Source organism: Lissotriton vulgaris, chromosome 4_1, assembly GCF_964263255.1.
Source record: "Lissotriton vulgaris chromosome 4_1, aLisVul1.2, whole genome shotgun sequence".
NCBI lineage: Eukaryota > Metazoa > Chordata > Amphibia > Caudata > Salamandridae > Lissotriton > Lissotriton vulgaris.
The window spans coordinates 1,348,859,656-1,348,872,940 of record NC_141691.1 but is presented as its reverse complement, the minus strand read 5'-3'; the positions used below and the strand labels follow the sequence as shown (position 1 = coordinate 1,348,872,940).

At 49.3% G+C, this 13,285-nt stretch overlaps 1 protein-coding gene across 1 annotated transcript in view; it reads left to right on the top strand.

The window, feature by feature from the left end:
* Positions 1-13,285, top strand: part of CEP192 (centrosomal protein 192) — a 1,919,503-nt gene that overhangs the window by 1,290,147 nt on the left and 616,071 nt on the right. Inside the window, exons 32-33 of the mRNA XM_086965571.1 lie at positions 7,805-8,065; positions 8,203-8,324. Coding sequence (XP_086821697.1) covers positions 7,805-8,065; positions 8,203-8,324 — 383 coding nt within the window. The remainder of the gene's footprint in view (positions 1-7,804; positions 8,066-8,202; positions 8,325-13,285) is intronic.

Genomic DNA, 13,285 nt, shown 5'->3' with positions numbered 1-13,285 from the left:
CTGATGGCTTCCTGCATCCTTCTGGTGCATCACGCCCGGTGGCGGATGCGGGCTCTGCAGTGGGACCTGAAGTTTCAGTGGGCCCAGCATCAGGGCAACTTGTCCGACCACGTCTTGATCTCGGAGGGCACTGCGAGACAACTGCAGTGGTAGCTTACGGACCGCGATTGGGTCAGGGGCAAGTCCCTCTCCCTTCCCCAACCGGAGCACGTTGTCGTGACGGACGCGTCCCTCCAGGGCTGGGGTGGCCACTTGGGAGAGGCAGAGATCAGAGGCATCTGGTCTCCGGCGGAGTCCCGGCTCCATATCAATCTGTTGGAGCTGCGGGCGATTCGTCTGGCACTGAAGGCATTCCTCCCCTTTGTCAACGGGAGTGTAGTGCAGGTGTTCACCGACAACACCACCGCCATGTGGTACTGCAACAAACAGGGCGGAGTGGGGTCGTGGACCCTTTGCCAGGAGGCTCTGCGCCTCTGGCAATGGCTGGAACGTCAGGGCGTGACTCTGACGGTTCAACACCTGGCAGGTTCTCTGAACGCCAGGGCGGACGAACTCAGCCGTCGGTGCTCGATGGATCACGAATGGCGTCTGAACTCGGACGTGGCGCAAGGCATCTTTCTGCAATGGGGAGAGCCTTGGTTAGATCTAATCGCCACCGAAGAGAACGCGCAATGTCATCAGTTCTGCGCGTTGGAGTTTCCAAGACGGCACTCGCACGGCGACGCCTTTCGGCGCGAGTGGAGTTGCGGTCTGTTATACGCCTTTCCGCCTATACCACTTCTGCCCAGAGTGCTGAAGAAGATCAGGCGCGACCGGGCCCAAGTTATCCTTGTGGCTCCGGACTGGGCTCGAAGATACTGGTATCCCGAGCTACTCAGCATGTCAGTCGGTCCCCCGATCCGCCTGCCCCTTCAGGAGGACCTTCTGTCGCAGCAGCAGGGGACGGTCCTCCACCCGAACCTGTCCAGTCTCCACCTCCATGCTTGGAGATTGAGCGGCGGCAGTTGAGGCCATTTGACTTGCCTCCTGAAGTCTGTGATGTTATTCTGGCAGCCAGGCGTCCCTCCACTAAGTCGGTATACGCCTGTCGGTGGAACAGATTTGTGGCATGGTGCACAGCAAAGGCTGTGGATCCTCTTTCTGCACCTCTTTCGGAGGTTCTTCTGTTTCTTCTTTCTCTTGCCCAGCAGGGCTCTGCTCTGGGCACTATCAAGGGCTACCTTTCTGCCCTTTCAGCCTTTTTGAGGCTTCCTGATAAGCCTTCTTTGTTCAAATCCCCGATTGTAACTCGATTCTTGAAAGGCATCACTCACATGTTTCCACCTGTTCCGTTTGTGATGCCTCAGTGGGATTTGAACCTGGTTCTAACTTTTCTGATGTGTGCTCCCTTTGAGCCCCTTCATTCTTGCCCTCTCCGTCTCCTGACTTTAAAGACGGCTTTCCTGGTTGCCATCACCTCTGCCAGGAGAGTGAGTGAGCTCCAGGCTCTTTCTGTCCAACCTCCTTTCCTGTCCATTCATCCTGACAAGGTGGTTCTGAGGACTAGACCTTCTTTCCTGCCCAAGGTTGTTTCGGCCTTTCACATCGGGCAGTCCATCACCCTCCCTTCCTTCTTCCCGCCTCCGCATCCTTCAAAGGATGAAGAGCGGCTCCATCGTCTGGACCCAAAACGTGCGCTTTCATTTTACATGGATCGCACACGCCAGTTCCGGGTGGATGACCAACTGTTTGTTGGCTACGTGGGTGCGAAGAAGGGACGGGCGGTCTGTAAACGGACCATCTCTCGATGGGTCGTTCTCTGCATCAAAGCGTGCTACTCTTTGGCTCGGAAGGAGCCTCCTGTTGGGCTGAGGGCCCATTCCACTCGGGCCACGGCGGCTACCACTGCCCTGGGCCGGGGAGTCCCCTTGCAGGACATTTGCCAGGCGGCAACGTGGGCCTCGCTGCACACCTTTGCGAGGCACTACTGCCTGGACAGTCAAGTCCGGAGGGATGGCTTCTTTGGCCTTTCTGTCCTCCAGGACTTTCTGGTGTAGTATTGTATTGGTTCGCAGACCCACCACCGGGGTTGGTATTGCTGGGGTATGTATTCTAAGGTAAGGAATCTAACACTAACGTGTTTCTTTCAGATGAACAAGTTACTTACCTTCGGTAACGATATATCTGTAAGAAACATTAGTTAGTGTTAGATTCCTTACCGAACCCACCCATCCTCCCCGTTCTGCGAACTGATACCTAGGGTTAAGGACATCCCTTTCAGGGCCCTAGTTTTTACATGGCACCAGTGTTGGTTCTCTCATGGCTCTGCGTCTCCTGGCGCGGAAAAGCTGTGTACAAAGAACTGACGTCAGCGCGCGGAGGCGGCGTCTATATACTCCAGCGACGTCATCACGGCGCACGACGCCGACGACGGACGCGGAGCCGCAGGGGACGCCTGCAGACGACGCCTACCGACGCGCAGGGGTACTGCTACGCAAAAGTTTCCGGATCAGACTGACGCCTGGGGATATTCTAAGGTAAGGAATCTAACACTAACTAATGTTTCTTACAGATATATCGTTACCGAAGGTAAGTAACTTGTTCGATCAGAAGTAAAAATATAGTTGATTCTGTTATACGTTTTATGTGTATGAGAATAAAACGCATAAGCCCTGGTGGTGGGGTGCTGAAGTGTCCATATGTCAGTTAGCCCAGCTTCCGCCAACAACTGTTTACCTGCATTGGATAGAGTCCCAGTTTAGCCCCATCTTTGTCCAGAGCGATCCATGCTACCGTCCAAAAGTATATTGAAGTCCCCTCCCAACAGAACCATTGTGCCCGGTAGATTCGTGACTTCCTGGATTGTTGTCTTGATGAACCCCTCCTGCCCACTATTATGAACATATACCGAGGCTACTGAGAACGTGTGCGAATTTAGTATAAAAGTGTATGCCAGTAGTCGTCCCCCCTAATTTCAGCTTGTTTGCAACCCACACTGCCCGGAAACTTAGAGGAAACCAGGATAGCCACACCAGCAGTTTTGGAAGTGGCTACCGAGGACATCTGGTGGGGGAATACCTTAGATCGTAGCCAGTGGGTATCAGCAGGGAGCAGGTGTGTCTCCTGGAGTAAGCAAATGTGTGCGTCTGAGGGTTCAAGGTAGGACAGAACGGCCCAGCGTTTTGACGGATTGTTTAGCCCTTTTACATTAAGGGACACCACAATAACTTCAGGGAACCTGGAAATGGGGACTCAAAAAAAGGCTGTAGGTGGCAACACTGTGCCAGTAGATGTGGCAGGTGCAATGAAGGCGTAGTACAACTGTGAACGGCCTTGGAGGAGGAGGCAACCCAACAAAAAAAAAAACATGAACAAACATGACGAAAAAGTCAGTCATGCAAATCTCCATCTACAGGTTCACTAATGTCCCAGGCTATCCGCTTGCGGAGAGAAGTGGGATGGATAGCAGGAGCCCCGCTGCCCCCCCCCCCCTCCAACCATACCGACTCTTGTAACCCTACAGTGCAATGCAATCTGCTACTCAAAGAAGAGAGGAAGGATCAGTCCGCGGAGTTGGAGCTCTCTGACAGCAACTGGAGAATTGCTGAGCGTTCTTTGGCCATCATCTCTGGATCCTGAAGAGGGCTCATAGACGAACCGCCAACGTGTAGTGTTATCACGGCGGGGAGAAGCAGAAGACTTCACCGGACCCGCCTCCTCCAAAGAGGGTATTTGCCGAAGTGTACCCTCCCATTTAAAGATGAGTCTAAACGGAAGAGAAGAGGTTTGCAGGAGCGGAATTCGATGGGATGGTGAGACTGTGCCTCGCGCAAGATAAGTTCTTTAAGCTTAAAATCGTGGACGCACGTCAGGATATCAGGAGGGGCCTTAAGCGATCTTTTAAGGCCCACTGGGTGCGTCCAATTGAGTGGAATCTCCTGGTCCGGGGGGGGGGTCTCCCAATATGTGGCGAAACAGTGCCACGACAAATGCCTCAATGTCCTGCTCCTCTGCCCCCTGAGGCGCCATCCAAATCCGTATGTTATTGCGGCGGGAGCGGTTCTCCAAGTCCTCTGTGTGGGACTGAAGATCTAAGTTTTGTTCTCTCAGCTTGAGAACTTCCTGCTGGAGCTGAGATACCTTGTTGCCCCTCACTGCAGTTTGGTTTTCTGGGTCATCCACCCTTTTTCTCATGGAATCAAGGTCCTTACACATCTCACGGATCTCAGCTGTAAGGTCCCTCTTCCTCGCATGAAACTCCCTGGTTAGATCAGCAAAGAGTGATTCATTGACACTCCGCATGACAGGTCCGTCGGGCTCAGCCGTCCCCTTCCGCTCGCCGGCTCCTCCCGCCTTGGAAATTGTCTCTGTACCACTAGTTCCCGCTTTGATCAGCAAGTCCTTAACTGATCTATCTTTCCGGGAACGAGCCACAGCCATTAGTGATCGCCTGCACCAGACTACCTTGGAGGGGATGCACCGGGGATAACACGTGACAAGGAGTGCAGAGAATGAGCGGCCCAGGGCAGTGCAACGCCAAGCGGTGGTCAACGCTCAGCACAGAACAGACCGAGAAGTTATTCGGTGGTTGCCCCTCTCTGTCAATGAAGGCAGCTCCGGTTCCTGAGGAGGCAAGGGAGCCCAATATGTTAGCGTTGGCCCGGCCCGCTCTTTGGAGATGACTATCGGCCCCAGAGCAATGACAACAGGCTATGAACGCCAGCGACACAGAATGGAGTGAATAAATTGAATGGTCTAGGGACTCAGGCGCGTCAAATGCGCTGCGTGACCCTTCACTTCAATAAGGCGGCGGGGCGCATCAGCGCTGGGTGCTTCACTCCTGAGGCGCTGGGAAAGGGCGATACAGCTGAGGTCAGCAGCCAAGGACATCAGAGTCACAGCAGTGGGCTACATTGGCGACAAACCAGGGCTGGGGGGGGTCTGGGAATGTAGAGCCAATATTTAGGGTATGCAGACAGCGTGCGCTTTTGGGCGGCTCACCTCTATGGAAGGCACTAGAGAACCGCCCGCGAATTCAGACCCACACCGCCGTCTGGCCGCCACTACAAAGATAGACCCTGTTGCTCAAGTGCTCTGATTCCCCTTAGTCGTCTGGTGGAGACTCCACTCGCGCTATGTGGCTCTCCTCTGCAACTCAGAGAGGCTCCTCCTTAGATTTGTAGAGCAAAGCGCAGGGACACTAACGCTCCACCCCAAGGGTGCTGAGCAAGGTAGACAGCCAGGACCGGAGTGCAGAAAAGCAAGGTCAGCAGCTGGAGGCGACGCACCCGGGGCACTGGGGGGCTGCTCACCTCAACCAGGACACTAAGAGTCCGCCCGCAAGGTCAGCCCCACGCCTCCATCTTGTCGGTGTGTAGGGACACTTCAGCCGCTCTAGCCCCTTGCAGCCACCCGACAGCGGAGCCGCGCCTGTGTTCCCGATCAAGGCCGGTGCTCAGCAGAAGCCTCAACTAGCAACCGCGCAGCTCCCCAGCGCCAGCCAACTCCACCCCAGCTCCGTACTCCACAGCACAAATCTCCGCACAGGGCCAGTCCCGGAACGAGCCCCGCTCCTCAGCTTAGTGAGGCGCAGCTCTGCTCCGAGCGCAGGAATCTGGCACAGCAGCAGGCTGAAGGTGTTGTGGCGAAGCACAGGCCAAGGCTGGGTCCGGTCCAGCTACACAGGTCAAGCTGGACAAGGCTATGCAGGTGAGGCCCGGGCTACGGGCAGAAGGGGCGGGTAGGTACGTCCTACTCGTCCGCCATCTTGGACATGTCCCCCAAAATACAACTTTTTTGATAGTCTGTTAAACGAAAATGGCTGAAAATAGTCTATTTTCTTTAGGGAAGACAACTTTTAATTTTAAAAAGTCAATATAGAGACTTGACTTGGAAAAGGGTTTTTTTTTTAAGGAAAAGTGAAACCACATCAGTGTAGCTAAATAGTTTGCACTCCTAAGAGTCTGGAAAAGTGACACTCCATCTTCAAGAAAGCACGCTCCACCAGTATCTCACCATGCCCTGTCAGTGTAAGTTCTTTTTGATCAGTGACTTAGGATCCTGACATTTGGGAGCACTGCGTTTCATTTCAACCAGGGAGGGTGCTTGTAAGTGCAGTAGAGATTGCCATGAAGACAAACTAGGAATGCAGGGAAGTTACTTTTCCTTCTTCATGGAATCTCCATTGATGCACATGAGCACTGAATAAAATGGCAAGCCCATACTAACCATCATGTGGTTGATTAAAAAAGTGAAATATCTTAATTTAGTGGAAATGATTCCTTAAAAGGTGTGTCCTACCTGGACTTCTGCCCTGGAATCCCAATCCAGACAGCAGTGCATTTGAATGTATTGACCTCATGTTGCTGTCTTACAGATGTCCACTATGTTAATATTGCTCAATATGTGGTGGTTTCCACTTTAGGTCCTAGTAGATGTGCTTGTTCTGTTTTTCCTCACAAAAATGTTTTGGCTGTTTTGATAATGGAGTATAATAAAAGTGACAATCCATCAGTATTCTGACAGATTCCAAGTGATTCAGTCTGTATGAACATACCCATAATTTATAAATGGAGGATTAGATTTATAAATATGGCATTTTCCAGAGTGAAGCAGACAGTTCTGCTTTTACTCTTTAAATAAAATGTTAAATTAGTGTGTTTGTTCAGATTACGGATGTTTGAGAGAAGTGATTGTTTGCTTCCCCACCTCATTTCGATTTCAACCTTTATAGAATTGTTTGACTATTATCCTACAATTCTAAAGAAATCAAATGCAGTTTTTCTATCTTCTTAATACACTGGACAATTAAATTCAAATGAGAAGACAGGCAAGAACAACAGGTAATGAGGTGGCAACTTTATGCTGTCTACAGTAATCCTGGACTAATATTTGATTATACCACTCCTCCCATTGCTATTCCTCACAACTTTAGATATTGTCATCTTTAGATTAATGTTCAATTGGAATAATAAACTGACCGATTTTTCAGTGGAGTAATGCTTTCTTCTGGGCTAGAATATGATATGAGTATTCATGTTTTATGAATGTATCTACAGAAATAATGTACTTCTCAAACTATGAAGATAACATAACATGCTATAGAGAAGACCAAGACCATTGGACAAGGTTTATTTTACGTGGTTCTCAGCTTTTTATACTGATCAAGGCGAGTATCGGTACACACTAATGACCAAAAGCTGGTGCCTCTTGGAATGTTGCACGGTTATGCTCATGAATAAATCTTTAGCCATCTTTGTGCTCTTGCCTACCTTAAGCTTTTTCAAGACCAGGATTATTTGGACTGAAGGAAGAAATTGAAAGAAATAAAATGGCCACCTGTTTAGTTGCCTAAACTGGCATTTGTGCTTAAGTGCTTTCTAAAGTTGATTTACATGTTGGCTACCTTGCTTGTAATTGTATTTTACAAACGGAAGAATAGTTTTTTAATAACTTGTGTGATCTGTGAGTAATTATCAGGATAACAACTTTTCTTGATTAACAGTTTTATGTAAAATCTAAATATTGCTGCCTCATCCATAGAAATTAAACACATCTTATGCCATACCATGTATTACATGCTGCATTGGCTACATCGTTTGTTTGGTGATTAGCCCTTTACTTCATCCTTTTGAATTAAATAGTAAACTTTGTGTTCGTTATCCTGTGTAATGTCCAATTAATGTGTAATTTATCTAATAAAGTTTCCGGATATTCCTCCCTTATATAGCACAGCTATGAGAATTTTAAACTGTATTGATAATGTGTACTGATAATTGTATTTTTTACATCATATTTTCAAGATAGTTGAATTAATGTTTTTCAGATACCTTTATCTGGCTATGGTGGAACAAGTAATATCATTTTGGAAAATGTAAAAAAATTGTCAGATAGCTACGTATTGCTATTAAATGGGATTTCCAATGGCAAAATGAGCAAAGCCACCTTCTCTTTGAGAAATACAGGATCAAGGGCTGCTTATATTAAAGCGGTTTGTTTCATGAACATCCAAACCAGAACAATTATGGACCCAAAAGTGATTAGTGTTTCTCCTGAGAGGTTCGTGCTTCTGGAAAGAACACAGCAGGTAAGATCTCATCTGTGACGTCCACATCCCATTTTGATTTTGTTGTGAGCTCCAAAATTAATTTTTGTGTTTTGAATACTGACTGACGTGCATATGATGTTTTCCAAATAATTTGAACATATTTTTCTCCTAATTAGATGGTAACTGTGACATACTTCTCAAATCCAAGGGAACTCAACTTGTGTAATACGAGCACTGCATTGCTTGGCACCATATGCTTTTTCTGCGGAGATGAAGTGATGAGACAACAATATCGCAGGTAAGTGAAGTCTGATTTTATCAAAAATGATATTGGCAATCATAAAGGGTAAATGTGACATGTGAAGATATTACCCTACCTTTCTGTCTCAGAACATTGTTCGAGTGACTGTAGTGGAGCCATGTTTTCCCTTGCGCACCATTTTAAGGATGCAATCAGGGTCTCCAAGTAAACTGTAAACATAATAATGCAACTTTACAAACTGTAATGATATAACCACTATCTAAGGCCCCTTTATAGCATACCGTGTATGCTTTGTTTGACCTCTTTAGAATCCGTTCCTTTTATCGAGCTATTTTATGGTGGGAGAACCTTTTGTGTACTTGTATCACAGCTTTGGGATAGTCTTAGTTTAGTTCTGTGGTTCTTAACCTGTGGTCTGAGTACCGCTAGGGGTACGCGAGGCCTGCTCAGGGTGTCTGCAATGTTCTTACAATATTAATATTTATAAGATAATAAAATGAATAAAATATATAAAATCAAAGATGCAAAATTGAAAATTTGAAAACTTTTTCTATAATTGTGAATTAACCAAAAAAGTTTAATATTTGAACATCTATTTGGTGGTTATTATTTTTGTGTATTATTTTGAAGTTCAAGTCATAGAAATTTCTTAGACTGGGGTCTCCAGCTTCCATTGATAACTCATTGGGGGTCCCCATATTACAATAATAATACAATGAGGATCCACCAAAGTCAAAAGTTTAAGACATTTGTTTTAGAGCATAGCAGTCTTAGTCATTGTAATTTTCTTGGTCTTAGTGACTATGCTTTAGAGGAGAGACGTTTGGAAAAGTTGCTGTGTTTCCTATTCTTTTTATGTTTGCACGACTTTTCTCTAGAGGTTCTTGAAGCAGAGTACTTTGTGACTTGCACTGAGTACGGGACCTACATCTGGATTGGCAGTCATCATGAGCCTTTCTGTCTTTGGCCTTGGTGTGCATGCTAAAGGATTACTCGCACAACTTTGTGTCATGCTTAAACTCCAGTCACCACAGCCCAATGTCATGGGAGTCTGCGATGGAGATCTGACTATTACTTCTGAGCCTCACATCCCCAGGGATTAATGTTGGATGGTAGCCATCATAGGCACCAGATGGACATTTTTTGAAGTACATTAAAGTTCTTGTGTGAAGAAATCTGGTCAGAAGAGCCAACTCTGAATACACGTCGAAAGAAGCAGAAGAAAGGGACCAGACGTCAAGGTGCTGAGGCAAGCTCAAGTGGTGTGACAGTGGCATTGTTTCCATCATTTTGCAGGGCCGTACCCCCACCAGCGTTGACGAAATATATAAAAAATTGTTTCTGATTGTTAGAAATGGGATTTTCAGTTGGCTAAGGCTTGCGCCAAAGCCAGGCAGAAACCACCACTCTAGTCAGGGCAAGGGAGTTACACTCCAAAGGTAACCCCTGCTCACCCTCTAGGTAACGTGACGCGAGCAGCAAGGCTAATCTCGGAGGCAATGTAGGTTAAGTGTTTGCGCGCGCACCCAGCAACAACACCCAAGGCCCACCACAGAGGAAACTCCACACAAGGTTGTATATAAAAATAGTGTTGTATTATACCAAACACATTAGATAAGAAACACACACTTTACAATGTGCCAGAGGCACGTGCAGAATTTACAGTGGATTTTATACATGGGACAGGGCCACATGGACCACTGTCAGGAATAAGCACTTTTAGAACTAGCACTTGGTAGGAATAAGGTTTAGCACATAGCACACATAATAACTGTAGCACCAATAACAAATGTAGCACACAACCAGTAACCACTGGTAAAAGGTAAGTACCACCTACGCAACCCTAACCACCTTAGGAAAATATCACGCAGGGAACCAGGACCTCACTAGTAGGACCTATAGTAGGAAAAACAACCACCTAAGCATAACAATACATTTAAGGGTATAGGCAAGAACTTTGTACATGATGCATAAAAACACATTCAGAGGTATAGGTAAGACACATGATGCATAAAAACACATTCAGAGGTGTAGGTAAGTAATCACATATAGCGCAAAGATCCCAAGGGCATAAACATGTACCCTCGCAAGGGCCCAAAACATGTAGAACTGTCCCCCAGGCCGACTGCCCTCTCAGGGGCTGAAACACCCTGTGTCCAAAATGTCAGGGCAGGCTGCGTAGGCAGCAAAAGAAGATTGCGCAACGGTTCCTGGGGGGCCTAAACAAAGCAGCTGCCCACTAAGTGCTGAGCAGCTGGGAATCTCCTTCGGGCTTCCACAGAGACAAGGGGCCCAAAACAACCTAGGATCCTGGAGCCTCTCGTGGGCTCTGCAATAATGTGCCCCACACTGGGGGAGTGGCCCGCTGCCAACTGGGGCCGCTCTACCCTCTGTAATGCCCTTCAAAACGTTGGAGTCACTCTCGGCGGACTCGCGATCACCAAATGGGCCCTGAGCCTCTCGTGGGCTCTGAAGAACTGTGCCCCAGGAATGGAGGCTCCTCTGTGGGAGCGACCCCCCTGACCAGACGGGGCCGCTCAAATAGGCACTTGTCTCAATTGTGCCTTCACAAAACCATGATTTAGGGCGCCATGCAGGGGGGGGGAAGCACCGAAAATATGCCCCGATCCACTCCCCCTGTCAGCAGAACTACCGCCCCACTCACCGGGATTCTTCCTTCAGCTCCCTCCTGTGCAGCGGCGCTTCTCTGATGGAGTAGTCGAGGCTCCAGGTCAATCCTGCCCTGACGAGCAGGCAGTCCGGGGCTCTTCCCCCAAGTATGGGAGCCCCGACTACGAGCCTTCGCCCGGCCTCCTCCTACTTCCGGGCAGGTTCCGCTCCAGGCCCTGATTTGCAGGGAGGCCCCGGTTGCTAGGAGACGCCGGGGCTTCCTGTGGACGCAGCGTGACTTCGTTAAGGAGCGTCTCTTGCTGCCTTGCTACCACCCACTCGGGGGCCAATCCCAGGGCCTTCCAACAATGACACTGTGGCAGGCTCGGCCGGCTGGGCCAATCCCAGCGCGGCCTTAGGGTGACGCCGGCGGCTGCCTTTCCTTTTCCGGAAGAGCTCGGCCTCGGGGCTGCCGCAGCGGTGATTTTTGCTGGGCAAACGAGGGGTGGGCACCCTCGAAATAAAAATACGGCGGCAAGGTCCCTGGCGGGGTGAGCACCAACTAGGGCAATCACCCGGGCATTTAAGCGGCTGGCAGTGATGGGTGGGCACCCGTGCCGCAAATCAGTAAAGAAGAGGGGGATCCCAACGCCCGGGAATCCCTCAGGATAGAAGTCTCACCAGCGGCGTCCCACGCTATTTTTTTGGGGGGAGGGGGGGAGGGCAGCACTCCCCAGGCACTTGCAGGCCCCAAAGGTGCAGGGATAAGATCCAAGAAGTGAGGCAGGAGGAGGGGGCAAAGGCTAGGCCCAGGGCCCAGCTCACAGGGTCCTCCGGGCAGGAAGGTAGTCCCAGTGGCGCGTCCTCCTGGCGCCCAGCAGCAGGCACCCCTCAAGTTAGGATCAGCAAGAGAACACATTCATGGGGACACCGACCCTTCTTATACAGTAAATCCCTTTGTGTCTGCAGGGTGGGTGGAAAAACCAGTCGCAGCTGGTTTTGGAGCACTTTGTTTTTCTCAGCCCCACTCCCTATTCACTGGCCAGGCTAGGGTCATCAGTCGCACCAAAGGGGCGGAGCCAGCATTGTGTGGGGAAAGCCCAGCCCTATTCAGGTCCCAGGTGCACTCCTCCCTCACATCACTCATGTAGATCTCTCCACTCACCACCGGGGAGGACCCATCATGACTCATGGAGCCAGGCTCACCAGCCAGCTAGAGCCAGACAGCCAATTCACATAAATTACACCTACATGCCAACTTCTAGAAGTGGCACTTCCACACTGGACACATGAACGCCGCAAACATCATCGCACAGCATTTAATCACACAGGTCCGCACATACCAAACTCGAGCTTGCATTCCCCACGCATCAGGAACTACCAGGGACACATACGTTCCCCAAGCATTCCTATGGGAGGGCAGGCCAACCTCATTACACGCACGCACTTTACCCTGGGACACAGTGGTAAAGTGCGCAGAAGCCAAAAATCACTAATACCAGGTCACCATTAAAAGCAAAAAGTTTAGGGGTGAACCTGCCAGAAGGGCCAAGTCCAACACATCCAGTCTGGTTGCTGGGGTATTCAGAAAGTGTGGAATTTGCAAGTAGATAGATTATGCACCGGAAAGGTAAGTTATTATTTCTTGCTATAGTGCCTTTAAGATGTTATGTTATGTTATGTTAATAACATTTATTAGGCGCAACAGCTGCCCCAGCAAAGGGGCGTCCTGGCGCCAGATCATATGCAACAACACAACAGATCATAGCTAACAGAGGGGGATATTAGCCTACAGAGATGAACAAGTGGGTTTTGATGGCCCTTCTAAAAAGGGTCAAGCTGTTGAGGGCCCGAATGTGAACAGGAAGGGAATTCCATAAATCTGCCGCCAACACGCGGAAGGAACGTCCTCCCATCCTGCTAAGCCTAAACCTAGGCTTGTTCGCCAGATACTGGGCTTCGGATCTAAGGGATCGCGAAGGGACATAAGAAGAAATAAGGCCTGTCAGGGCCGGAGGTGAAGACAGCTTTAAGATCTTAAATGCCAGACAGAGAACCTTAAATTTGATTCTCTGTCTGACCGGAAGCCAGTGCAGAGAGGCCGAGACAGAACATCGTCTCGGGAGACCTACAATGGCCCGTGCAGCAGCATTCTGCACCCTCTGAAGCCTCGTCGCCTCAGCCTGATTGACTCCAAGGAGCAAGGCACTCCCGTAGTCTATCCGAGAGAGGATAGAGGCCTGAACCACCAGTTGACGTGTGGGAGGGTCGAAAAATTTGAGAACTGGTCTAAGTCCTCGCAGAATGCCATAGCAGGTGGCTGCTGTCTTCTTTGTATGGCTGGCAAAGGAAAGGTTAGAATCCAGCCATACCCCCAGATTTCTAAC